At 35.3% G+C, this 25,699-nt stretch overlaps 1 protein-coding gene across 4 annotated transcripts in view; it reads left to right on the forward strand.

The window, feature by feature from the left end:
* The window catches only part of STX18 (syntaxin 18), a 57,506-nt gene that overhangs the window by 21,623 nt on the left and 10,184 nt on the right, over positions 1-25,699 (forward strand). For 3 of the 4 annotated variants that reach the window (XM_005517844.3, XM_088056393.1, XM_088056394.1), the window contains 4 exons: positions 11,834-11,901; positions 21,989-22,104; positions 23,212-23,289; positions 23,393-23,459. In XM_005517844.3, coding sequence (XP_005517901.1) covers positions 11,834-11,901; positions 21,989-22,104; positions 23,212-23,289; positions 23,393-23,459 — 329 coding nt within the window. Of the gene's footprint in view, positions 1-11,833; positions 11,902-17,974; positions 18,142-21,988; positions 22,105-23,211; positions 23,290-23,392; positions 23,460-25,699 lie in introns of those variants that run through there. The other variant, XM_088056395.1, reaches the window with a different exon arrangement.

The raw sequence follows: 25,699 nt of genomic DNA on the forward strand, positions 1-25,699 counted from the left end.
CAGACTGAGTTAAGAGAAGGAGACCAGAAGCTTGTATCTTTTGAGGTTTTCAGAGTTTGTACTTTGGCTTGTGAACAGTTACTGTCTTACTAGAAACTTTTGGCTTTTTAGAAGCTTATTTTTTTTTCTTTCTCATTTGGTAATGTTTCTGTCATTGTATAATAGAATAATTGAGTTCACAGTTGTAAATAAAGCTCAACTTTATTATTTATTTTTATTATTTTCCTGATACAGTTTGATTATTTTGTATTGATATGGTCAAAGAAGGCTTACATGATGACTTATACAACCACCAAAAGTGTCACAGAATAGTTTATTGTAAAACATACAGGAATTAGAGAAATCATCTGTTAAACTGTATTTTTTGATAGTTTCCTTCTACTGTTACTTCATTATTTTTCACAACTTTATGTGGCTATGACAGATGTTCACACAAAAAACTATTTCAGTCTATTGTGATGTGAAATTTTTTCTAGATTTTGGGCTGTGTTTTTTGTTTTGATGTTACATTGTAAAGCACATCAGTGTTTCCTCATGTAAACTTTTCCTTGCTTTTTGAAAAAAATGTTGCTCTTTTAACTCTTACTTAACTGACCTGTAAATACTTAATTAGTTTAACCTTGAATTTCTTTATGTAGCAAAATTTTTGCTGAGGGTCAGCATGCTGGAATGTTTCAGGCAAACTTGTAAATACTTGGACTATAGGAACCACTATTTATGAACATTTTTTTAGCTATGTTGACATATAAAATGCTTGCCAGTTTGTTCATTTTTATTCTTCTCTGCTATTCCCAAACTTTTTATATGAGAAACTCATAAAAATTTTTGTGCTTTGTTCCTGTTGGCTTTGCAATGTCAAAGAAGTTTCTCATGATTGCTCTTATCACTAAAAATGTTTCATATACTTATTGTAGCTTTTTAAATCTGAAAATCCTTAGCTTCTTTTTTTTAGTGATTGGCATTTGTACCAAGTAAAATTAAAACTCAGATATCTGAATACTTTGTTAAAATTGGTTAAATGAGTATGATTAAGTTGTAAGAAGTAGCCCATCAAGTAAAATCTTACAATTGCATACAGAGCTGGCTGTTGAATTAAAAAAACAGAAACCCAACTTTCATTTGCAATAGCAGTGTTCTGATTTTCATTAAATAAATTATGTTTTACTCTATTTTGTTTAAACTCTAGATTAATTTCTATGGTTACAGCGGATATAAATCTCTAGATTGCCTTTAAAAGGGATTGTTTATTCAAAACAGAACTGACAGTCTCTCCTCAAGAGAAGCTATTACTTAATTTTATTTTTCTAAGTTTAAATGCTTAAAAAATATTTGTAATGATACCCCAAAGGCATCATAAAAATGTAAAAATTATTATAGTCTAAAATTACCAAAATTACAGGAAGTGGACATTTAAAAAATCTTACTGAGATTCATGGCTGAGAAAAAGTAAGTAAGGAAAAGTGCCTTACTTCACAACTTGAAATCTTGTCAGGGATTTCTGCTTTCAGTGATTAAAAATAATACATTTGAATGGTCAGTATTACTCAGATGTGAGAGAATAGCATTGATTTCCCTTTTAATTACAGCTAAAACTTTCTCCTCACAAATTCTGCAAGCACTTTCTAGAGAGAAATTTTTATGTGACTATTTTTTTCAGGTAGAAATTATTCTTCCCATGGTGGAGGCATTTTTTCATAGGCAAAACAGCTGGCAAATACCCCTAGGCAGATGAAAACCAGCATGAAAAACTTTTTGTCATGAGCAAATCCTGGGGTTCAGAGATACTTTTTATGGACACTTCATTATGTTACCGTGGGAGTATAATGGTCATTTGGTCATGGTAGCTAACTTAATAGAAATATGGAAGGGCAGTGTGCTCTAGAGGAAGAGATTCTTCTCTTGGACTTTGGTAAGGTCAGAAGAGTCTCGAGTGGGAACAAGATAAGGTGTCACTGTTCTGGTGCTTTTAGTCCCACTTGTGCTCTGATAAATTTCTAGCCCTTGTAGAGTTCAGAACCTGACATGGTTTGCCTTGATAACAGTTTTTAAGACACTCATTTCTCAAAAAGGGACAAGATGAAGTGAATTGGCTAATGTTTGGATTTCAGATTGACTGTTAGTATTCCTCTCTGGTCCAAGAGATATTAAAAGGATTATCCTTTTTTTCTTGTGACTATATTTTTCCTCACCTTAGTTTGCTGTTATAAGGACTAGTAGAGAAGAGTTATTTTCCCTGGAGATGGAGGAGGTATTTTTTTGTATGGTTCTATTTCCTAAGTGCTCTAACAAAGGAGTAGTGGTTTGCTCAGAAAAGGCAGTGAAGTAGAGCATTTGAAGTGGGGCAGAGGAGATGTGTGTGCCTGATGGGGAAGCTCTGTCTGGGTTTCCTGAGGATTTGGGTGCCTCCCTCAGCGAGTCACTCGGCATCAGGTGTGGAAGGACTTGTGGTTACCAGGGCCCAGGAAGTTCCTACCATTTAGGGCAGAGGATCCAGCTCTTGGGGTTTCTTGTTACGTGAGAAGAGGGGGCAGAAGGGCCCTTTGTCTTAATTTTTATGCTGATACCATAAAGCCCTTGGATTAAAATTTTAATGTGTACAGAATTGGCTTATTTCCAGTATATTTATTTATTGCTTTTGTGCCTGATCTATACAAGTTCTTTACATAAGGATTCATAAGCATCTCATTTCTGCCTGGGTGTTGGTGCTTTAGAGGGGGAGAAACTTATTTGGTATAAATGCTAGAACAATCACTAAAGTAATATTCAGTCTATATAATACAAATTAAGGTGATGAAACGTAGTAGAAGCATTTTTGCATTATGAACATTATTGTACCAGTGATGAAAATCCAGGGAAATACTTGCCCCTCTGAATACTATTTTTGAGACAGAATAGGTGTTGTGTCGGTTCGTGCTCTATATCAGTGTGTGAGTATGAATGTAAATACATCGATAATATAGAGTTCTGAGTGGGAAGGGCCTGGCAGAGGGACTGTGGAGCCTGAGCGAGGCTCAGCTCGGCCGCGGCGGCGCCTCGGGCTCGGCCCCTGCCCCGCTGTCAGCCCCGGCCCCAGGCTCGGCCCCTGCCCCAGGCTCGGGCTCGGCCCCGGCCCCAGCATCAGGCTCAGTCCGGTGTCAGCCCCGGCCCCGGGCTCAGTCCCGGTCTCAGCCCCGGCCCCGGCCCCGGGCTCAGTCCCGGTGTCAGGCCCGGCACCAGGCTCGGCCCCTGCCCCGGGCCCAGCTCCTGCGGTGCTCTGCACTGGCTTACGCTGAAACAGATTCAGCTTGGTCCCGAAGTGAAGCACTTGTGCATGGAACTCTCTGAATTGCACCGCAAAAACCTTTCAGAAAATCAAAAGGTTTAATAATAATGGTTAGGAAGAGTAACCATTTATTATTGAGTATCTGTTAAATGAGACTGGACGTCTCTCTTTATATTATAGAACATTTTTCAGCCAAGAAAACATACGACTAAAATGAGCTCAGACTGTGAGAACAAGGGACAAGGAAAATATCTCTTACAGAAAGACACAAGCGACGTTGAATGCATTTACTGAAAGGTTGTAAATGGAGCATTTTCAACAGCAGTGGTAAAGGCCAGTTATTGTAAATAAGTATTTTGACCAATTTCCTTGTATCTCTCAACCAAAACATCCCACACAATTGTTGTGGGGTATATATTTTAGTCAATGAGGTTTTGGATGATTGTGTAAAAATATAAATGTGAAAGAAAGTTATGATTAGAGTTTGACAATAAACAAGAAAAAGAGAAATAGTAAGTTTTATTAAAATCAGATGTTGTGCTCTTTTTTTTTTTTTAATTGCAAGTATTTGTTGCTGCTGACAGTAAATGAAAACTAATTACTAAAACCATTTAGCACGATGCTACATTGTAAGAAACCTACTGTTAACTTTTTCAGGTTAACTCATGTTTCTGTTGACTGTCTACAGACCATTTTCAGAATATCTGGATGGGCTTCTGTATGTGATGGTGTCAAACCAGTGTGTTCCCACAAGAGCTAAGGAAACCATGACAACATTAATGCAGAGCTCTATCTTCAAGTCTATGTGTTTTGCTTTTTTCTGGTTCAGAGTTGAAATTGAGTATTTTTGAGTAATTACCCTAAAAATGACACTTTATTTCCCTTCTGTTTACAAATGCCGGAAGTACAAAGCATTAAAAACAGTTTTAAGGATATACAATATATTTGAGGATAATTTCCTAAAAAGAAAATAAAAATCAGTGTCTTCAAAGTATTTTTTCTGTACAGGTGGAGTTTGCTGTCAGTATCATTACACATTTTTAAAACATTTATCAGCCCCAACTAACACTCCAGTGAAACCTAGTGATAATACTGGGTACTTTCAGTCTTTATTGTGGTCAGTGGGAAACTGGAGTTTTTGATCTCTTGGATTTTACTTTTGTTTGACTCTTATTAGAAGAGATTTGAATGACAAATGTTAGCAGTTGTGTCACAAAATTGCAAGAATAATTTTTTCTTGGTATATTTGGCTGAATCTTACACTAATTCTGGATTATTTTTATGGAAAGCATAGTAAGATAGTATCAGCCTAAAAGCCTAACATTTTGAGATAGTGAGTTATTGACTACACAGTTTCCTATTGTGGGTAATTAACAATGAATAAAAAATAAAAATAACCAAATGCAGATCTAAGGTGCATGTTAGAGGCAAAGTATTTAAATGTAAACTGGCAGTAACATAAATCAGTGAAATAATTTTTGAACCACAGACAGTATATATAAAAATATATTAAGTAAAGCAAGAACAAAAGAAAAATTAAAAAATTGTTTAGAGCCAACTGGTTTTGTTTTTTGTTTTTTTAAATGTACAAGACATTGCTTTTTTACTTTTTCCTTTTTGAAAGTTTGATATTAAGCAAAATAAAGTGTTCTGTACTCCAGACCAGGTGTCAGGAAATTGGCTTTGCTTCTTACTGCAGTTTAAAGATTTCTTAATATGCACCAAATGCTGCCTGTGGTACTCTGCAGACAGGTTTTAACTTCCAGTATTCCACAACTGACAAATGAAATCTGCAATGATTCCTTAAAATTTTGCTTTAATTTTATTTTTTAAAAAAGTGTTGTTTTAAATTAGAAAAATACTGATAATATTAAACATCTTCCAAAGAATATTTTTAAAATGTTGTCCCATCTTTACCTTGAAGTTTCAAGTAGTCTCACTCTTCCTTTTCATGGCTTTTAATTCAATTAATTCAGTTTTTCACGTTCTTGTCCCATATACCACACATTTTCGTAACATGAGGTCCCTCATTCTTGTTTAATTCCTTTGCATCAAATGCAAGACTACTAATAAAATGCAATAAAAAATGTTTTTCTGCCCCTTGCTGTAACATATATGCTGATATAAAACAGAAACTGAACAAAGTCACAATTTTCCTGAGATTAGAGGTAGCCAGGCTGGCTGTCTCCTCGCCTCCTGCTCCCCGCTTCCAGCTCCGGGCCACCCCCACGCTACAGTTTAGATATTATTTGCTCTTTTGGGTCTCAGGTTACGAGAGCAATTGATCTGCGTGACCTATTTTAGAAACTTTCACGTTTGCTGGGGAAACCTAAACCAAATGTATCCCCTCAAGAGACAAATCAGCTGCAAACTGGCCGGTTGATGTGTGGAGGCAGCCAGTGCGTCCCTCCCTCAATCCTGGGGACACAGCTCCACCTCATGGCTTGCTGGGAACTCGCTAGCAAATCCTTTAAAGAGCAGTCTTCACACGATTAAATTTAGAGTTCCGGCTCCTGATTCAAACTTTAGTTTAACTTAATTTATTTAATCTGTGTTACATGTCACTGTACCAGCGAATTACATAATTTCATCTTTTGAAAGTTCCAGTTCTGAAATGTAGGATCCAGGTAACAGTATAAAAGCAAAAATTTTGTCAGTTCTTAGCAACATCCAGCAAGAGCCTGTGTTGATTCAATGGGCTGCCAGTGTTTAAAATATAACCTAGGTAAAATACAACCAGTGTGGAACCTGGCCTGTCTTGTGTTGTATTTTTAAAAAGTTCATATATCTAGTCAAAGGTAGTTTGTACTGGAAATGGTCACTATAGGAGTAATTTCTGCATCAAAACTTTTCTAACTAGGTTTTAACTGAAACAGTTCAGGTAAGAGGCAAAGCTCTTATTTTCAAATTTATTTAATATAAATTGTGCTCCCATTTATAGTATCTATACTGTTTGGGTTTTACTCCAGACTTCCGGAAGTCAAAACACTTATCTTCATTACATGCACTAACCATGGAAAATTTCCCTTTTTCTTTTGTAATTTTTTTGTTGTAATTTTTTGTTAATGTGATTTAGACACTGGAAAAACAAGTTCTTGCACTAATTACGGTATTTCCTCCTAGAAGTGAGACTACTTTTTTTGGTAGAAACATGCAGTTCCTGTTCATAAGCTGATGTCTTACTGAAACTGAGAAATTCTCTTGAAATTGGCAATGGGAATGTTCAGCTTGACTATATGTTTGGAATTGAAAACATAATTGGTGTCTAGATACTAATATTAAAACAATATTAAGTTTTCCACTTCTTGCAAAGGGGCTTGTAGAATATAGTCACCTTTTAATGAATCTGTAGATGGAATCTGTTTAGGTAAGACACTGGAGATAATGTTTTTCAAACATATTGGATAATTAAATGTAAAATTTTGCTTAGGGTTTTTTTCCCCCTTGTTTTTAGGGTTACTATGGTACTATAGTCAGCAGTGCTTGTTAGTCATGAGTAAATACCGTGTCTCTCACAACTTTTACAAAAGCCTTTCTGTTATGTTTTGGTTTTAAGTAATTCTTTTAACAAAGTACAACATTTTAAAAAATTCAGAGTGGCAGTACAGCGCAAAGTGTAACAGTCAGTTTTATATGGTAGGAAATAGTTGTGCATTGTTCTGATGGAAGAGTAAATTTGATAAAATGCTATATTTGTTCAATGAAAATGACTATTCAGCATGGTTGAATTCTCTCTACAATATGTCACGGGAACCTACTCCAATCATTTTAATCGTAAACAATGCTGCTGCTTCTTGCAGTGGGTTAAATGCATGCAAATTGGAACCTACTGTTTCATGAGTGATCAATTCTTTGTTGGGAGTGGAAAGAAGTGCTGTATGTATTGCCAAGAGACTGAAGGAAGTGTAGTCAGCATCTTCATTCTAAAGTCTCGGCATCTCATCAAGATGCTGCTTTGGAGGCAATGGTTTCCTGTTTCTCATCTTTTTAAACAACTTAGCCTGCTCTGAAATCATTAGAAAAATCTCTAAGCAGAGGAGCATCTACCATTTCTAGTGCAGGCCCCTAGTATAAATAGAGCTGTGCATGCCACCTGTGGTAGCAGATGGCAGCCATTCACAGCTTCCTTTTGTGTCAGACCTGCATTAGATGCAGTAATTGCTTTTATATTTTAATAAGAGTGGTTTAAAAAATCTATAGTGGCAATAAAACACAGATATATGTATTAAAGAGATAGTTTACAGTGAAGATCAAGTGCAAACTGGAACCTAAAGTAACTTAAAAAAAGTTACGTTTCAGGCTTTTTCGTGAATTTGTAGTGTTTTTCACTTGCATGATGTTGATGCTTTTGTTTGCCACATAGTGGCAAACTGGTGCTGCTTTACTGTAGAGAATCAGTTGGGTTTCCATCATCAGAACTACACTTGGGGGTATTTAAATAACACCTGGAGTCTCCAGATTCAGGACCTGAGCTTAGGTGGTTATCATGATTAATTTTTTAGGTTATAATTAAATATACCTTATCTATTCATGGCAGATGCATCTTGTAGGAAGTTCCCTACTGGTGCTGTTCAGCTCCTGCTTTCCATTATGCTGATACAGGTATTTGTGAAGCTGAAATGAAAGAAACCAGTTCTTTCCAGAAGAGTAATTTAAAAAAAAAAAGTAATTTCAGTGTTTTGGGGCGTGGTATTGACCCTTAAGGGAGTGCCAGTGGGAATGGGAAGAGGGAGAGCTTGGAGTTTGCCAAGTGACCTTCATTGTTAGAAGGAACATAAGGCACCATATTCTGGTAGTGAACAGAAACCCAAGAAGATGCTGTTGCTGTAATGATATAACTCACAATATTGTGAGGAAAGGTATTTTATTCCCCTGATTCCCTTAGAAATGACAGTTACCTGGAAACTCAGGAGTGTTCTTCCCTGTAAGATAAGTTTAGTTGTGTAGTGCAAGAGTGCTACAACTACAAAGGGCTTTTCTGTAAGCCCTCCTAACTCTGCGGGGGTAAGGGGGAAGAAAGGAAATAATTTCTTTATTTCAGGGTTGAAGGAAAGGCTTATTTCTCTGCTCCAGGCTTTCAGAAAAAGTCAATTTTCAGATGCAAAGAGTGAGAACCATGACAAGAGGCAAATACTCAGATGTGTTTGTGCTTCAAATTGCTCTCATCTATCCTTTTGACACCTGTGTGAACTGGTGGTATAAATGTTTTGAAAGCAGGCATGTAGAGCAAATTGCAAATTGCAGTTATGATGGATGGGTAAATGGAGTGGAAAAATGGGTGTGCTGAAATGCAAGTGGGATTTAAAATTCTACTAGATCTACTTGAAAGATTAATTAGAGAAGATACAAAAACTTACCCTAGAGGCAGTGGAAAGCAGGATTAGAAAGATAGACTGGCCAAGAAAACTGGTGCAGAAGGGAAGACTTTTTTTACAGAGATAAAGTTAGATTTGGCCAAATTCACAATGAGTAGCTAATGGTGTTAAAACCCTCTTAAAGTTAAAACATTCTTTAGCTATCTTAATAAAAAGAAAACTAGCAAAAAGTGTGGATTTGTCATGTGATTATGTGATAGATGAGAAATGGTTTAGTCATGGACTCTAGACTAAATTAATAAGGAAAAAGCCATGGACCTGTGGCGTAAAAGCAATATACATGCTGGGATCTAGAAAAAATAGTACAAAAAAAGGTGTTTCCAGCAGAAATTGTTAAAAGGCAACCAATACCAGTAAGTGCCTTTCTAGTCATTTGCATTGGAAGTGGATGCATACAAACTGGAACAAATGCAGAGGAAAGCTGTGGGTTCCACAAATTCAGAACTGCTTTGTGAGAAGGAAATAAAAGATTGGGGTTATTTTTCTGGGCTACGATAGATAGATAGATAGATAGATAGATAGATAGATAGATAGATAGATAGAATTACTAACATTAAAGTCAAACACACATGCAGGGAAGCAGAATTTTTAAGGGAAAGGACCATTCTGAAGCAAGAAGTGATGTACAGATGTTGGTAATCAGTAAAACCGGGAGTTAGACAATAATTTAACAATAATAAGAGCAATAGGATTCTAATAAAACCACTCAGTTGTAATAGGGAGAAGCCTTATTCCCTTTAGGCTGAAGCTTGATAACTTTGTAAAGAGTGTATGGTGGGTCTCTGATAACACCAGAATAATTGCATGTTGGTGACACTGGAGATACTGTCAAGATTTCTGTTTGTATAATGAGGAATATTTTGTGTCTACAAAAAAGTCAAACATCATACAAAACACCAATCAATTTTTTAAAATAAAATGAAAATTTCCTCACTTTAATACTAGTGAGACCATCTTTTTAATAACAAAAGTTAATTTTGTTCATGTGGTTATGACAAATTGAGTTCAAAGCTATGCCAGTAGTACATGGTAACAAAAGGCAGAAGAAATATCTGCAGTGCAGGATTGCAGAAGATGCTGTTAGAATTTGAGGGAAACTTAAACAAGAAGTCTCACTTCTGATGCAAATCTTGGGAACTAAGAGCCTGATGTGAGTATGGGCATAATGGTGTCATTCTAAATTCATGAAAATAGCTTTACAAATGAAGGAGAGGCAAAGTGGGGTCAGTGCAATTCAAACACATGATGACAATTTTAGCCTAAATAGAATGCTCTTTGTGACTAGATGAATTAATTACTGTAAGACAGTGCTCTTGCTTGTCATCCTGATTCTTTCTGCTTGTTAATCACTCCTAAATTGTAGCTATTGCAGAAATATTAAGATTTATTGCTTACAAAATTTTGCTTATCTATATTCTACTTTAGTGTTTTCTTGTGCATTAATGTAAATGTTTTGAAATGTTTCTTATTTCACATTTGTTTTGTCCTCTGTAGTACTTCTTTCTGCATATTAATTATTGTTCCACTGGAACACTGTATAACTGTTTTAGATGTTTTGCTTTCATAGTCAAGCTTCATTTATCTATTCAGCAAATTTGATGACATACCAAATCTGAGCTGAGAAGGAGATTACTGTACAAATAATAAGTGGCGATGAGAAGGAACATCTGTAGAATGGTTTAGCTTACCCTTTGTGCCTCGGTCTTGTAGCAATTGCAGTATTTCCCTCCTTGTGTGTAATGGTGCTAACACATTTTGGGAAACTCCTGAAGGTACTGACAGAACTCAGTTTGCTATGAGTGGGACGAATTTTCCTGGGTTTTTTAAAGAAAACTTTAAACATGAAGACTGGGAAAATCCATATTCAATATGATGAATTAGAGTAAAACTGAAACCTACCAAATAATAATAATATGGAAATGGAGGCTTATTTATTTGCACAAGGAAATACTTACAATTGTTTCAAATTGTACAATTTATTGTGGTCTTACTAAGTATGTTTTTTCCTTGCACTTCTTCTCACAGAGCTGCTTTTGAAAAAAAAAATAATTGGGGGAATTAATCTTCTATTTATCCAAACTATTCTATGTTCTTTCTCTATGTTTTTGTTTGTTTGTTTGTTTAATTGCAAAGATCAATTGCATGAAAATGGGATTTTAAGACTTGAACAGTTTCTGAACAGTTACTTTTTCTCAGATACATGGAGTAAACTGTGTTTATTGTAAACAAAACCAAATTTTGTTTTGTAAAATTCCTTGCATGCTTTGCCTACACTGAATTATTAATTACTCTTTGAGCATATAGTTTTAAAAGTTGCATTGGAAAATATATACTGCTAATGTATAGAATTCTCTTCCCTTTTCTGTTTACTAATCATGTCTTCTCATTTCTCTGGTGAATGAAGATACACTTCTGTAGTTCCTCCATTCTCTAAAATAAGCAGTGTCTTATGCTACACCAAATCTTTTAAATCAGACTGAAGTTTGCAGAAGTTGTTTCAGATTTTTTTTTTTTTGGCTTTCCAAAAGATCTTTGTAAATATTTCTTTAAAAAGAAAATAAAGTGATTTATAGTATAAGTTACCCAGAATGAGGTGGAAATTTAGAAATGGAAATTTAATTGGGATGTATGATCTGGCAAAGATTACTAATGATTATCAGCAGAGATACTACTTTAGTTTGGGCACAAACTGGTCACTGTATTATGGGAAAAGTAGAAGGGAGAGGGTTAGTACCTTGCCATACGAGTTTTGATAGCTGAATTTAATGTGTATACCTGGTCAGCAAAGAATTGAAAAATTTCTTATGTGGTCTTCCAAAATGAATTTATTTCCAAAATGTACATTAAATTCTGGATTGAGAATTTAGATAATGTTTTGTGTTACCGTGTTTAATATTTTTAACATTTAGTATTGTAGTTATACTTACCATTTAGTTTATGCTTTTTGGGAAGAAGACGTGTATTTTTACTGCTATTCTCCAAGCTGGACTTCAATACAACAGATCTTTCTTAGATTATTTTTATGTATTGATTGCTTGGAAAATCTGAAAATTCTAGTAAAAAAGAGTAAATTTTATTATTCTATTTAATGATATATTAAGAAATTTATGAATTCATGTTGGAAGTAAAGAATACTAAACTTAAAACATAAAATAAATCGTTATCTGAAATTTAATTATGATTTCTATTAATTTAGATTTCTCATATTGGAAAGCTGAAAGATTTTCTTCTACAACACAGAAAGGATTATATTAATGCTTACAGGTAAGTGTGCACTGTATTTAAATGGGTTTATCTATTTTTTATTTATTTATCTTAATGTTTATAAAGTGAACAGCTTTAAAACCCATAGGCATAATGACTGAAGCCAAAGCAGAGATTGTTATTAATTGGCTTACTGTAAACCACTATAAGATGAAAGAATAGTGCTGTCACAAGAAAACAGGGTGCCTGAATAAAATGAGACTCAGAATCTGAAGATGATTTCTGACTCTTAGGAGTGAGTTCTGAAAGAAAACAGCCTGACAGTCAAAGTCCCACACGTTTTAAGGACCTGCAGAGTAAGTTTCTGAAGGGGTTCCTGGGACAGCAGGGTGATCCAGGTTTTCCCTTTTACTCTCTGATATTAAGCCTACCTGTCAGGCCAAAGTCCAGTAGCATCAGCAGGTCCTGGAGGACAATGATGGAAACTCTTCAGGCTCTAGAATGTGAATTCCAGATGAAGGAATTCAGTGAGAAGATGGTGCTAGAGGACGTCAGCACAAGATTAGTTTTTCTGTGACAAAGACTTTGGTAGTTATTATTGTGTGAAGAAAGTTTTGATTCTCTTCAGCCACTAGGAAGCATTCAAAACTACTGTTATCTGTTTACCTGTAGGTAACTTTAGTAGTAGGACTTTTAGAAGACCAAAACACAAATTTACAAGTTGGTGTTTGTAAGAAAAAAATAGTATCTTCTGGTCTCCAGATACTAAGTCAAGTTATCATAAGATCTGAATGTTAATGCAGCTTGTATTTTGGTGAACTGAGTACAAATCATTGTAGCATTTAAGAACTGTAAAATTTGTTCTGTAGTGAAACTTTGTTACATACAAATTGGTGAATCAGCCCTGTCTGCATTCCAGTTCTGACACAACCCTGACTAAAGCTGAGCTGTTGCTTCAATCAAGGTAGATAAAATGCAGCCTAAAATAATTTTGTGTTAAAAGCTTCCTAGATATCAAATAGAAGTGCTATCCAGATATTCTTTTCCCAGAAAAAGAGAGATGAGCCATCTGCTATTCCTTAGGCTCAGTCCATATTGGAGAAACAGTTTTTCTGAGAAACGTCTCTGATCTTGAAAGGGTCTGTCACAGTGATAGTAATACTACCTCATCAGTGGAATCAAAGTGTGTTCTGAGTAAGTTATCAGAAGACTTCTGGCACCCTTTTTTGTCTCCACAAGAGTTAAGGAAGGTGGCTTCTTTTGGCTAAGTGAGAGGCCGTGGGAGCTCTTCAGTCAGTGCTGGTGAAACTGCTGCTCTGGGTGTGCACAGTTCTGTGAGGTGGATGAGGGATGCTTTTCTAAGGAGCAAGCAGAAGTAGTGCACAGCTCTGTGTTATGCCTGGTTCTCTGCTTTTCAGTGCCTATTGGAATAGGGCATGAACAACACTAGGTGGTGCCAGCAATTTAATACTGGCAAAACTGGGTGTACTGTATGAAAACTTTGTGTGTGCAGAGGTTGTGAAACTGCAAATAATTCCAGTAAGAGCAGTCAGCAGCAATTAAATTTTGGGTAGTGTTTGTATTTTATTAACAGTACTGTGCATACAGTGGAAGTGGTTAGAGTAAAAGTGTGTCTAGGTTATTTTGATTTCCATAAATTTTTAATGTTCTTTTTGTAAATAAGTTGCAACAAGTTATAATGGTAATTCCCAGTACTTTTCACCTTCCTCTCCCCCTACCCAAGTCTTAATTAAGGAGAGCAAAGAAGTGTAATTTCCTTTGTTAAACCATAAAATAATTCTGCATATCTGATCTATGATTGCAATTGATTCTGTTCTTAATGGTCAAACTTAAAGTGTTTGTTTAATTTGACATAAAAATGTGAAATTCCATATTGGATTATTTGTGCTGTTCTGCTTCATGGATGCAAAGAGCATCACAGTATGTGTGCTGTCAGTCTTGCAGTCTTAGCAGATGTCTCACTCAAGACAGCAGTTTTAACAACTCTTCAATACTTAAGTAATGGGGACAGCTTTTGAACAATTTAATACTAAAAGACTGTGCTGAAATTTATATAGGAGATGTCAAATTTCATTAACAGAATTACTACTCTGTATTTTGTCAGTCCTGCTATTTGTTCTCCCAGCTATAGGACAATGTATTGGTGAAATTGAGCTTTTGAGTTACCAAGTTGTTTTATTGTGTGCCTTTTGAAACTTCTTCATAATGTGTTACAACCAGGTTCTTGATTGCTTCTTTGACCTTACCTTTGAAGACTATGGATTCTTTAATAATGGAGTTTTTATTTCTGGCATACATGAAATATCCTTCTGCAGAGGAGATGTCTTTAATTCATTTTTAGAGGAAAATTTTTAGCAATGAGAAAGTCAGTTGGAAGAGTGGGTATTTGAAACGAAGGCCCTGACCTATTTTATCAAACTTCAACTACTTAACGAAAATACCTAAACTGAATTAGTAGTTGTTTATTCACCTTCTTCTTGATTTGACTATTACCTATAAAATGCAAAGTGGCAAAATGCATGAAATTCGTGATGTAGTGATCTAAGCTTGCTGGTGTACAGGCCACTGCACCTTTATCCTCTCCTGTTTATTAGGATTTATTTCCTTTCTCTTACAGGTAAGGTTTTTGCCTTCCATGATAAGGAATTTATTAGTGAGCGAGTGGCTCTGTAGACTCAATGCCCCCATAGTGGGATGGGGGAGAAAATCAGATGAGTAGAAGTGAGAAAACTCATGGGTTGAGATAAAGGGAGTTTAATAAGGAAAGAAAAAGCCACATACCAAGCAAAGCAAGGAAATTATTCACCGTGGGCAGGCAGATGTTCAGCCATGTTCAGCAGGGCTCCATCACACGTAACAGTGACTTGGGAAGACAAATGCCCATCATTCCAAATGCTCCCCCCTTGCTCTTTTCTTTCCCCAGCTGTATGTGCTGAGCATGAAGCCATATGAATATCCATATGGTCACTTGGGGTCAGCTGTCCTGGATGTGTCCCCTCTCAGTTCCTTGTGCACCTGCAGCCTCCTCACTGGTGGGGTGGGATGCAGAGCAGGAAAGACCTTGGTTCTGTGTAAGCCCTGCCCAGCAATAACAAAAACATCCCTGAGTTATCAGCACTGTTTCTAATACGAATCCAAAACACAAACCCCATTCTTGCTGCTGGGAAGAAAACTAATTCTATCCCAAGCAAAACCAGTGCACACGAGTTAATCACTTTTCCTGGAAAGAAGACAGGGACTCTTGAGTCCTGAAGTTGTTAACAAGACGTGGGTACTTTTTAATTTTTTCTTATTAAGCAATAACTCCTTTCAGATGAGGATTTCAGATGAGGTCCCATTCTTAATATATTGACTGCTACACATTCTGTATTCTTCTCAGTCCATTTTCTGTAGTGCTTTCCTACACTGCCTTTCACACTGTGTTAGGAGAAGATCCCATCTTCAGTCTTTGCTAACTTGTCTCATGTCTCATCTGTGAAGGACTTGTGCCTTTGCTTTTCATCATCAACTCCTTCATGTTTTTGATCACTGAACCACCAAGGTAATTCATATGTTTGTGTTAAATATACTTCAAGGAACTAGTTGTAGTGCCCTAACACCTGGAAATTTGAAATGATCCTCTTGGGATTCCTTCACAGCCTTCAGTTTCTCTGAAGAAAGGTTTAGGTATTTTAATTCCATCATTATTCCTGCTGTTCTAATGAGAATGTTTAATTGGAAAGGAATTGTGAGAATTCTAGATTTTTATCACAGAACACCTCATACTTAAAAATACTTGAGAGAAGAGCTTTCCATCTGGAATTATTAGACATCCAATTAATTGTGTTTTGCAACTGCAGAGATACTTATGTAGTTGATCAGTGTAGTGTAGATGACTTCTGAATAGAAATGTCCCTTTTTCCACCAGAAAGGCTGCTTTTGGTGGGGGTGGCTTTTGATGTATCTTCATTACATGCTTCTGTGGTCCTTCTGTACAGTTAAGTACTTGAACATTTGTTGTTAATTGAAAATAATATACCTTAAAAAAATTATTAACAAATTATCTTTCTGTCTTGAAAAGTGATGTTAGCGCCCAGTAATTATGCCTCTTGCCCTAGCATTTATCTTTCTCTGTCTCAAGGCAATAAATCAGTTACAGCATTTGCCACTTAATAGAAAATAATTGAATGCATACACAGCGTTTTGTGGAGAGTGTTTCTTTGTATTTAACAATAAAAGAAGTAGCTATTAAAGGACTCTAAAAATAGTGTTTTACTGACTCCTGTACTCCAGGCTGCATTCTTTTCTTGACTTAGTCACATTTTTACAAGAAGTAAGGCCTGCTTTCTTGTATTGAGATAGTAAAACATGTAGGTGATCTATAAAGACGTCATTCCTGGAGGAGTGTATTTTTCTGTTATCCAGGGAATTATTTTCAAATTATTTATTTATTTATTTATTTATTTATTTTTAAATTACACGGAATTAGTATCTCATATTTCAGAAATAGTATTTTTTTATAGTAGCACTCTGGAATATCTCACCAATATTTTACAAAACTGAAAATGCTAATTCGAGTTTGCCTGTATTGCCTATTCTAGTGGCCGAGGCTTTCACGCCATAAGTCTGAAATTAAAAAAAACCAAAAAAACACGTAAAAGTTGTTATGGAATGTTTTCTCATTTGAATTGAGGACCTTTTAGCTTGGATTTATGTCAGACAGCCTTTGTATGGAAAAAGACAGTAAATGAAAAGGCATAGAACTTAGTTAAGTAAGAAATCAAACAGTTTTAAATATACTAGATGCTCAAAGGGAAAGATGTGACTGCTGTATTTGCGGCTAAGGTTATACATATTTGTATGTTCGCTTAACACATGGGAGCATTTCTGTATGGATTTGCAAGGCAGGATCTGCAGGTGGTAAGTTGGGAAAATATTATTTTACAACTGATTTATTTCTGCTTATTGCTTCTCTCTCTTTTGTAATACATTGTTGGAGGAAAATCAGTTTTTTCTTCTAGATTTGTTACCTTCATTGGATTAGTAAGCAGAAGATATTTTATGTAACAGCATAATTACTAATTCCAAAAGCTAGTGTAACATTGGCTTTGCTTCCTTGTGCTTTGCCAGCAAAATAGGATCATAGAAATGTTAGGCTGGAAGGACCATGGCTGCAACATCCAAAAAGAGAATGACTAGTGTTTTCCTTGCTTTTAAATACTTCTTTCTGTGAAGATTTCATATTCTCATTCTGCTTTTTCCTGTTCCCCTATCCATGTTACTAGAATAAAGTATCCCATTGTAATGATGATTGTTTATGCAACAACATGTTGTTGTGTTTGGTTTATGATACAATATGATCCCAGATGACTTTCTGAAGAACTGTTCCCTAATCAGTTGTTTCCCATTCTCTGTGGGTTCAGATAATTGTTCTTGCTGCAGCAAACAGCTTCTGACCATTCCCTATTGAAATTCTTTGTGTCATTTCTCCAGGCAATATTGTTTTGAAGTCTTGTTCTCTTGATATGGTTTTAATTTGCTTAACTTTATACATCTGAAAGTTTAGTAAGTATATAGTCCATTCTGCTGAATCATTAATGAAAATATTAAATAGCATCAGATTTGGGACAAAATCCTGTGAAACACAACTCAGTGTTTCCTTCTGTTTTGGTATATAACTACCCCCAAGTTCAACTTTGCAGTTTCACATTCATATGGTGCTTATTTCTTTTAACTCATTTATTCATTGGTAGCTTATGAAAATGTTATTTGGGATGATAACAACAGCCATACCAAAACACAGGAGTGATTGCTTTTCATCTATCCAACAGTAAAGATCTGTTACTGCATCCCAGCAGTAAATTGCACTGCCTATGATGTACTGCTGATACATCTTGGGTACTGGTAATCTTTCTGTTCTTTCCCAAGTGCTTAAATATTGCTTATTTATTCCTGTATTTTTTCTAGAGTGAGTGGTCTACAAGTGTTCTGAGCTTTTTTTGTCCCTTTAACCCTATTTTCAAAGATAGTTGCTAACCTTTTTCTTTTTATCAGTCTGTCATTTGCTTATTCTCTCCTTGTTCTTGGCAGTGAGGACATCTTGTCATTTGATGCATTTCCCATTTTATTCCAGGGCTTGGTCTCCTGTCTCTGCCCACTGTATGAATGTGCATACGCCCTGGGCTTTTTTGGAAGTCGGTTAGTTCTGTTCAAGAGCACAGCTTTGTCACACAGATAGGAAGGATATGCACTTCACCAAGTTTACCTTCAGTGTTGTCCCAGGAGCCACTGCACCTTCAGGTACACTTGTGCTATGACCTGGTTCATGTAGCTCTCTCTCTCTCACACTGTTCACTCAGCAGCCTGATGGTAATGTCAACAAAGAATTATGATCTTTTTAAAATGACAGAGATATTAAATTTGGCCCAGGTGATTTAAAAGCAGTAAGCTAAAAGGAATAGTAACTGCAGTTTTCAAGTGACATTAATGATGAAAGTTAGTGCAAAAAAGACCAAAACAAAGCAATAAACATCTAGAATTAATTCATACAATGCATATAATTTTACTTCTCTGTTTAGTAACAGGCCAAGACCACATTCTTAAGTGTTTCTTACAGTAATGTTTGCAGAGCAATCTCTTGCTATCACTGGCATCCCTTCCCAGTTGTGTCTCATCCTGTGCTTGATCCTTTTCTGTGTCCCTGCATGCTGTGTTCCTTTAGACTTCTCAATAGAAATCAGAACTAATTTGCACTTTGTATTCTGATCTTTCTCTTTGAGCTCAGCAAAGCTCAGTTAATCTCTCACTGTATTGCCTATTCTTCCTTTTCATTAAGGGCAGAATTGCAAATTATCATAATGTAATTTCTAGATGAAAACTACTAGTTCATCTGAATTCTTGTCTATTCCTTTTTAGGTTTACATTTTCTTTGCAATTTCACCTACTCATTTTTCTAGACTGGTGAAATCTGCCCACTTGATGGTCACTGTCTTCATTGTACTCTTCACCCACTGTTAAAAGTGACAAATAAACCAAGTTGCCTTCTAGCCCAAGTTTCTTATGAGTTGCTCTCATATTGGCAAGGATGAAAGTTCAGAGGAATTTATTTTCTTCCTTTCTCCATTCTTTATCTGTGTATATCTTGGCTAATTATTCTGATTGCTTCTGAAAAACCTGATTTTCTTAGCCCTTCTTGATTTAGTGATGAACAGTCCACTGCTGTGATACTGCCACTGCACTTCTGAGCATGCATTTGTATCTCTGACATACAAGACACAGCTGGATTTTTTTTTCTGTTGTGTTGGTTTTTGTTTGATGTTTTTATGTGGTTTTGGTTTTCTTTGGCCTGTTTTATTTTAATTAATGGTTTCTCTTCTGGTAGAGGATGGTGATTAAATGGATTTTCAGTATAATCTTCATGTGCAGATTTACTGGGGAGTGCAGTGGAGACTTCAGTACCCTGTTAGTACTAGTGGATGCCATATGTGTTCTGACATAATGGGATGTGATTGTATGACTCCATTCTTGCCTTCCCAAGGAGGTTGGGTTTCAGGTATCCTTCCCTCTGAGTGGCTTGACCAGCTCAAGTTCAAAAGCACTGGTACCAGACACTATGTAAGCTGTAAGCAGTTATAAAAGGAAAAGTATTCTGTTTCTTGTTTACTGAATTAAGCTGCATTTTGCTAGCTTTGAAGCTGTGAAACTCCTATTTAAGAATTTGATCTACCCTGTTTTTCTATAAGCAACTAGGAAAAGTAACTTAACAACTTGGTTCCCAATGTTAAAAAGCTGTTGCAATTATCCTCAGTGTATCACTAGACTACCACTAGTTAAACTGTTAATAAAAAAATGAAATGTTCCTGAGGCAAGTTTTTTCATATTTATTTCTAAGTCTGATTTCAAAGAATATTCTGGTTTGAGTTTTGTAATCTTTATTTTGCCTTCTTATGTTTAAAAGTGCATAGAAAGTGTAGGGCTCTGCAAATACTGCAAAGCTGGGAAGGGTACAAGCAGCTAGACTTAAAACTACAAGAACTTTATATCCTGTTCAGTAGCAGACCAGCCAGAATTTATTATCGTAATCTGAAATAGAAGAGTGGAATTTTTTTTGTCAAGGAGCCATCATACAGCTGTTACCCCATTCTTATTTCCCACCTAAATCTATGTGCCCCAAAATGCTGAAGTAACTCTCTAGGCTGAGCTCACTGAATGGCATTATGAATTATACCATACCGGATGGTCTTAATGGTCCCCTTCTGTCTTGGCCTGTGTGGAGATGGATGTAGGAATGGATTTCCTGGCTTTACATGTGCTTAGAACTTGCTTATCCAACAGACTAGCAACAGAAATACCTATACAAGCTGTGCAGAGGAACTAGGGGAGAGGTCTGACCCAATATATTTAACTATATGAGTTATCTTACCTTGGATTTGTGACTGTCATTATGTCAGCCAAGTTGGGGAAATCCTCTCTTATCACCTATTTCTAAAATCAGGCAATTTCAAATCTTTCATCATTCAGAAGCTGCTTTCTCACAAAGTGTGATTTAGAGTTACAGCTTAGAAAATCACTGATTATGGCTGTGATAGGGATTTTGCCACAAATTTATGAAACCTCTCTGTCCTGAACAAAGGAGAGCAATGCAGCTGCTAAAAGATAAATGGAAACACTACATATGGCTGATTTTCTCTAATGAATAAAGCATAATTTTATGACATTTGGAGTAGTTTTAACCAGAGCGGGGAAAAAGCTCTGATATTTAGATGTCAAATATATGGCAGTTTTAGAAACAAACATGTAAAATATAGACTATTACTTCTATTAAGAAAAATTAGTTTGTCTTACTGTTTGCTTGCTAATCTGTGCTTGTGTACTAGCTGAGCAATAAGCAGAAACTAATTTTCAAGTCAGATGAACTATATGCTGTGTTTTTAATGTAAAACCAGTAATATGAGATGGGAATGAAGAGATTTTGGTATAATAATCAAAGACTTTAGAGTATACTTAAAGCTTTGTGGAGATGTGGACCTGTGCTTGCAGTACATTGATGATGAAGGAAGAAGCTGCTGGGTTTGTGTAGGATGAATTGATGAGATGGGATTGTGGGCATTCCTCCACTGGGATTGCAGCAGACACAGGGGAGCTTTGGCATTATTGCAGTGAAGTGTGTAAGAGATCTCTAAGGGTATCAGGCTAAATATTGAAGATCCTCTCTTTTTACTTGTATTACTTCATTAATGTAGTTGCATTACACATGAGGAAATTCTCACATATAAAAGTAATAATTTCAAATGTAGGTATGAGTTAAGGTTTTCTTTCCTTTTTTAAAAGCAGATATAATGGGGTGTGATCACTACATCATCAGGAAACCCAAGATGGACTTTTTTTTGCTGTAGCAGTTTTATCATCCTGTCACCCGTGCCTGTGGAAACATTGTTAAATAACTTTATACATTATGCTTTTCTGCTGGTTACCTACAGTGAATTAATATTTTAAGGACAGGCCTCCATTTATATTAATTTAGCAAATAAATGATATATTAGCATTAGAAAATATTAAATGTGTAATATATAATCTAAAATAGAAATAAACAGTGGGAACAGGTTTTGATAAATATTGCAATTAATTTGATACTAAAATTGTGCATTATTTTCCAGTATTCTTCCTCTAGTTTGAATTCACAGTTTAATAGTACAGCTACTTTAAAAATGAAGCACTGTTATTAGGATAATGAAAACATGTTTAAGTAAAATAAGTTCCTTTTTTTTGTACTTCTTTCAGTATTGGAGCTATTCCATTATCTTAATTTTTTTTGTGTTTTTAGGACACTTTTTTGGAAGAAGTACCAAGGGCAATGATATATTTTCTAGTTGTATTTTCTCCTTATCTGCTCTGTGTTTGGTTATGTACAAGATGATAGGAGATACTGATTTTTCTACCTACTTTACTAGTAAAAGTGTTCTAAAAAAAGCCTCCACTTTATAGGAGTGGCATTTTATCAGCGGTAGTTACTGTACTTCTTATTACTTTTTCTGTGAAAATCAATGTTGCAGAAATGTTCTCACAAAGATGGTGAGTCGGCAGAAGGTCTAAGGTGTGGATTTTATGTTGGGGATTTTTTAAGGAACAAGTTTGTCTTGTTTCTCAGCCATATTATGTCTGAATTTGTGAGAATGACGGATACAGAGCGTGACCAGATAGATCAAGATGCCCAGGTGTTTATGAGAACGTGTGCAGATGCCATTCATCAGCTCAGAACAGAAGGTAAACTAAGCAGCTCTTACATGTTTTTTTCAGTTGTTGATAAAGGCTAAGGTAGTGCTGAATATTGGTAAATAATGGTGAATCTTAAATGCTTTAGGAAAAAGATTGGGGAAGTCTCGTTGCCTTTTTGTTTGCTTTGGTGTAATCCCATTGGCTGATTAGTTCAGTAATTCCAATACATTAATTCCATTTTCTTTAATGATAGTGGAAAGAGAAGCCAGAACATAGACTTTTGTTGTTCAAATACACCAGTTAATAAGTGTTAAAAATAGTTGTAAATATTTGCTACTTGAGTGGTAATTCAGCACTGTGGCACAGAGGCCTAAACCAAAGCCCTCTGTATTTGATGCTTGTCTTTTGCTAGCTTGTCTACCTGTAAGGTATTTACAGGTATAATACTTCCAAGTTTGAGATAATTAAATAACTTTAACAGAGTCCTGGTAAGTGTTTTTGACAACTTGAATGTGGGATCATACCTTTACTATACTATCTTGTGAAAGTGGTAGAGAGAGAATTTCTGTGTTGCTGTTTTCAAGCTGACTTTCTGCATCTCAATTTTATTGATATACAGAAGGTTTTCATCAGTTTTAAAATGCCATCTAAACATGGTGGTAGCGTTATTCAGTATCATTGAATGTCAGTCATGCATGGGAACTGCATGGTATAAAAATGAAAAATATCTATATATGTGAATTAAAAGGATGTTTGACACAATAAATCCCCAAAAATTTCCACATAGTCTGTACACTGGAAAATTTGAACAAGTTCAATAATTTAAGCATGTTAAATGTCTAGATCTGTTTGCTGTTCTTAGCTAGATGTTGCCTATTCCTGTTTAGAGTTTAAATTACATAATAGAATTCTGGCATATATAAAAATACTATAGGACACTAGTTATTTTCAGTTTTTGGTTTGTTGTAATGACTTGCTGTTTTAGAGAATATATATTTAAATATAGCTATGTTTAAAATAAATACTAATATATAACATATATAAAATGTAACTAGGCTTTTGAATATAACTTGCATATCAACTGATAGTGCAAACTGTTGTGGAATTCAGTAAAAAAGTTAAAAGATGGTTTTATATTTTTCTTTTGTATTTCAGCACACAAGGGTGTCCAGTCTGCTCAGGTGAAGGAGCACAGAACAGCTGTCTTGGACTTCATTGAAGATTACTTAAAAAGTACTTAGTGTTTACTGAATAGTTACAAATGGATGATTGCATTTTCCGAGAAAGGACTCTTGCTCTTTTAACCTGAAATTTTGTTTACTGCTGCCTTGAACAGGAGTGTGCAAGCTGTATTCTGAACAAAGAGCCATCCGAGTAAAGCAAGTGATAGACAAGAAGAGACTGTGAGTAGCATCAAAAAATAGTTTAACTGTGCCTTTCACTTGTAGGACATTCAACAAAACTATTGTTCATGTTTAGATTCTGAGGGTATTGTTTTAATGGAAGTTTGTGGTTGGATGAACAACTTCTGCTGTCAACAGGTGCATTCCAGGGCTCTTTACTCTTCAGGCATGTGAAGTCAAGTCTGAAAGTGGCAGAGTGCCATTATACTGTTGTAGTTCTTGTTTAGGTAAAGGATAAAAGCACCAAATCATTAAAATGTGGATTTAAAAACCTATTTGACTTCTACAAATTCACCAAAATATTTTTTTTGCTTTTCTTTAAAGGTCCTATCTTACTGCTGAACAAGTGACTGTGTTTTTAATAAATACTACTTGACATGGCAGGTGTTCATGGCAAGCAGAAACATGATGAACGTAAAAAACTATCATCTAACTTCTGAACTGAAACAAGAGTTTCCACTTCCTGTAGTGGCACTTGTTAAGGCTGCTACTGTAGAGCTGAAAATGTCTAAGAGAAATTAAAGATGATGTGCTTGCTGCCTTTTTGGTCTGATGGGATTTTTTTTTTCAGTCAATAGTCAAGTTTCAAACTCCGTACTACTTCTCTTTCTTTTTCTGCATACTCCCAATTGTGAGAATGATAGGGAAAGTGAGCAGGTTTGCAATTTATTTAATAACTGAGAGGCTTTCCATGTCTTCTCACTCTGCAATATTTGCATAGGAACTTCAAGGTCCATTATCTATATTGTAATTAAAAAAAGTATAGTTCTAGAATCTAGTATCATTGATTTGTCATTTTCCTGAGGATTTCAGCAGATGCTTTATGTGATAAGAACGTGTACCCTCTATTAAAAGAACTAGGCATCCTTTAAACAGTGCATACCAGACACTTTGTTCATTTTAAATTGAAAGTTTCCTGTAATCCTATAAGGTGCACAGTAAGGACAATACAATTAAGGAATATGTTTCTTTAGAAATAAATTAATCCTAGTGCAGCTCTTCTTTCCTGCAGTTTAGTCAATTTAAAATATGTGGATATCACACAATACTGAAAACTTGGCCATAGAAATGTATTTCATCATGTTTCCTTTTATATTGATAATTACCCTAAGCTCTTCAACAAATTGCCTGAGTGTTATGATTTTCTTACAGAGGTTGCCTTTATGTATTCACTCACATTTTTTGATTAAAAGGTTCTGCTGGTTAGGACTAGTTTTGCAGAAAGAAAAGCTGAGAAATAGAAACACAAGCATTTTTTTCTGTAAAGGTACTTTGTTGTGATTTTCAGTTTTAATGTTTATTGGTATTCAAGATTATATTTAATTTCAATTTTAAACTTCTTTTTCCATGAGAAGATTTTGTGTGTTATGTATGCCATTATTCAAATCAAGCTGGTATTTTTGTTACTTGGGGAATTGGTGTTTTACTAGTATTAATACTACCACTTGAACTGCACAGATATGTAGATAAGTTTTGTTTTTTATTATTATTATTAGGCAAATTTGAGAGGGAGGAGATGAGAGAATTCTTCTCTGTAAAATTATTAAAAGCCCAGTACTTGGAGAGGTTTTTTTAACTAGAAAAGGTTCCCTGCTACTGTTTTTTCTTGTTAAATAGTGATCACTCAGTGATGACAATTGCATTATATTGCATTATATTCTGTTTTTCACAGAATTTTCTAATTGTGGGTTAGAATGTGTGTTACAAAAAGCAACACCTTCTCTTAGGCACAGGGGAGAATGGAAAATCATAATGAGATTAACTGTTGATTATATTTGAGAGGGTAGGAAGTGGTAAGTGATTTGAGAGGGTAGGGTGGAATCACCTGGCACAGCAGGGTTTTGGGTTTTGGATTTTTGGTTCTTTACCTTCTCCAACAGCATTACTAAACATTTAACTGCTTGCTGTGTAGCAGTTACAGAATTCATTGCAGACAACAATAAACCACAGAAATTTACTGGAAAAAAATACATTAGCAATAATTTTCAACCTGAAACATACTTGACAAGTACTTAATATATAATCATTGAATAAGCTTCTCACGTTTTGCATTGCCTTTGTATTAAAATTACCTAATAGGGACTTAGAATAGTATAAGAAAGATAATTCTATTGTATTTCCTTTATGATGATTGAAAATATAAAGTAAAGCTATCATTATTATTTGAAAAAAATAAAGAAATAGGCTTGGCCATTGCTACTAAAATTTTTTCAGTATGACCTAAATTATGGCTTTTAAAA

Source organism: Pseudopodoces humilis, chromosome 6 (genome assembly GCF_049639895.1).
Source record: "Pseudopodoces humilis isolate 2021_Gansu_Grassland_sample_001 chromosome 6, ASM4963989v1, whole genome shotgun sequence".
NCBI classification, from domain to species: domain Eukaryota; kingdom Metazoa; phylum Chordata; class Aves; order Passeriformes; family Paridae; genus Pseudopodoces; species Pseudopodoces humilis.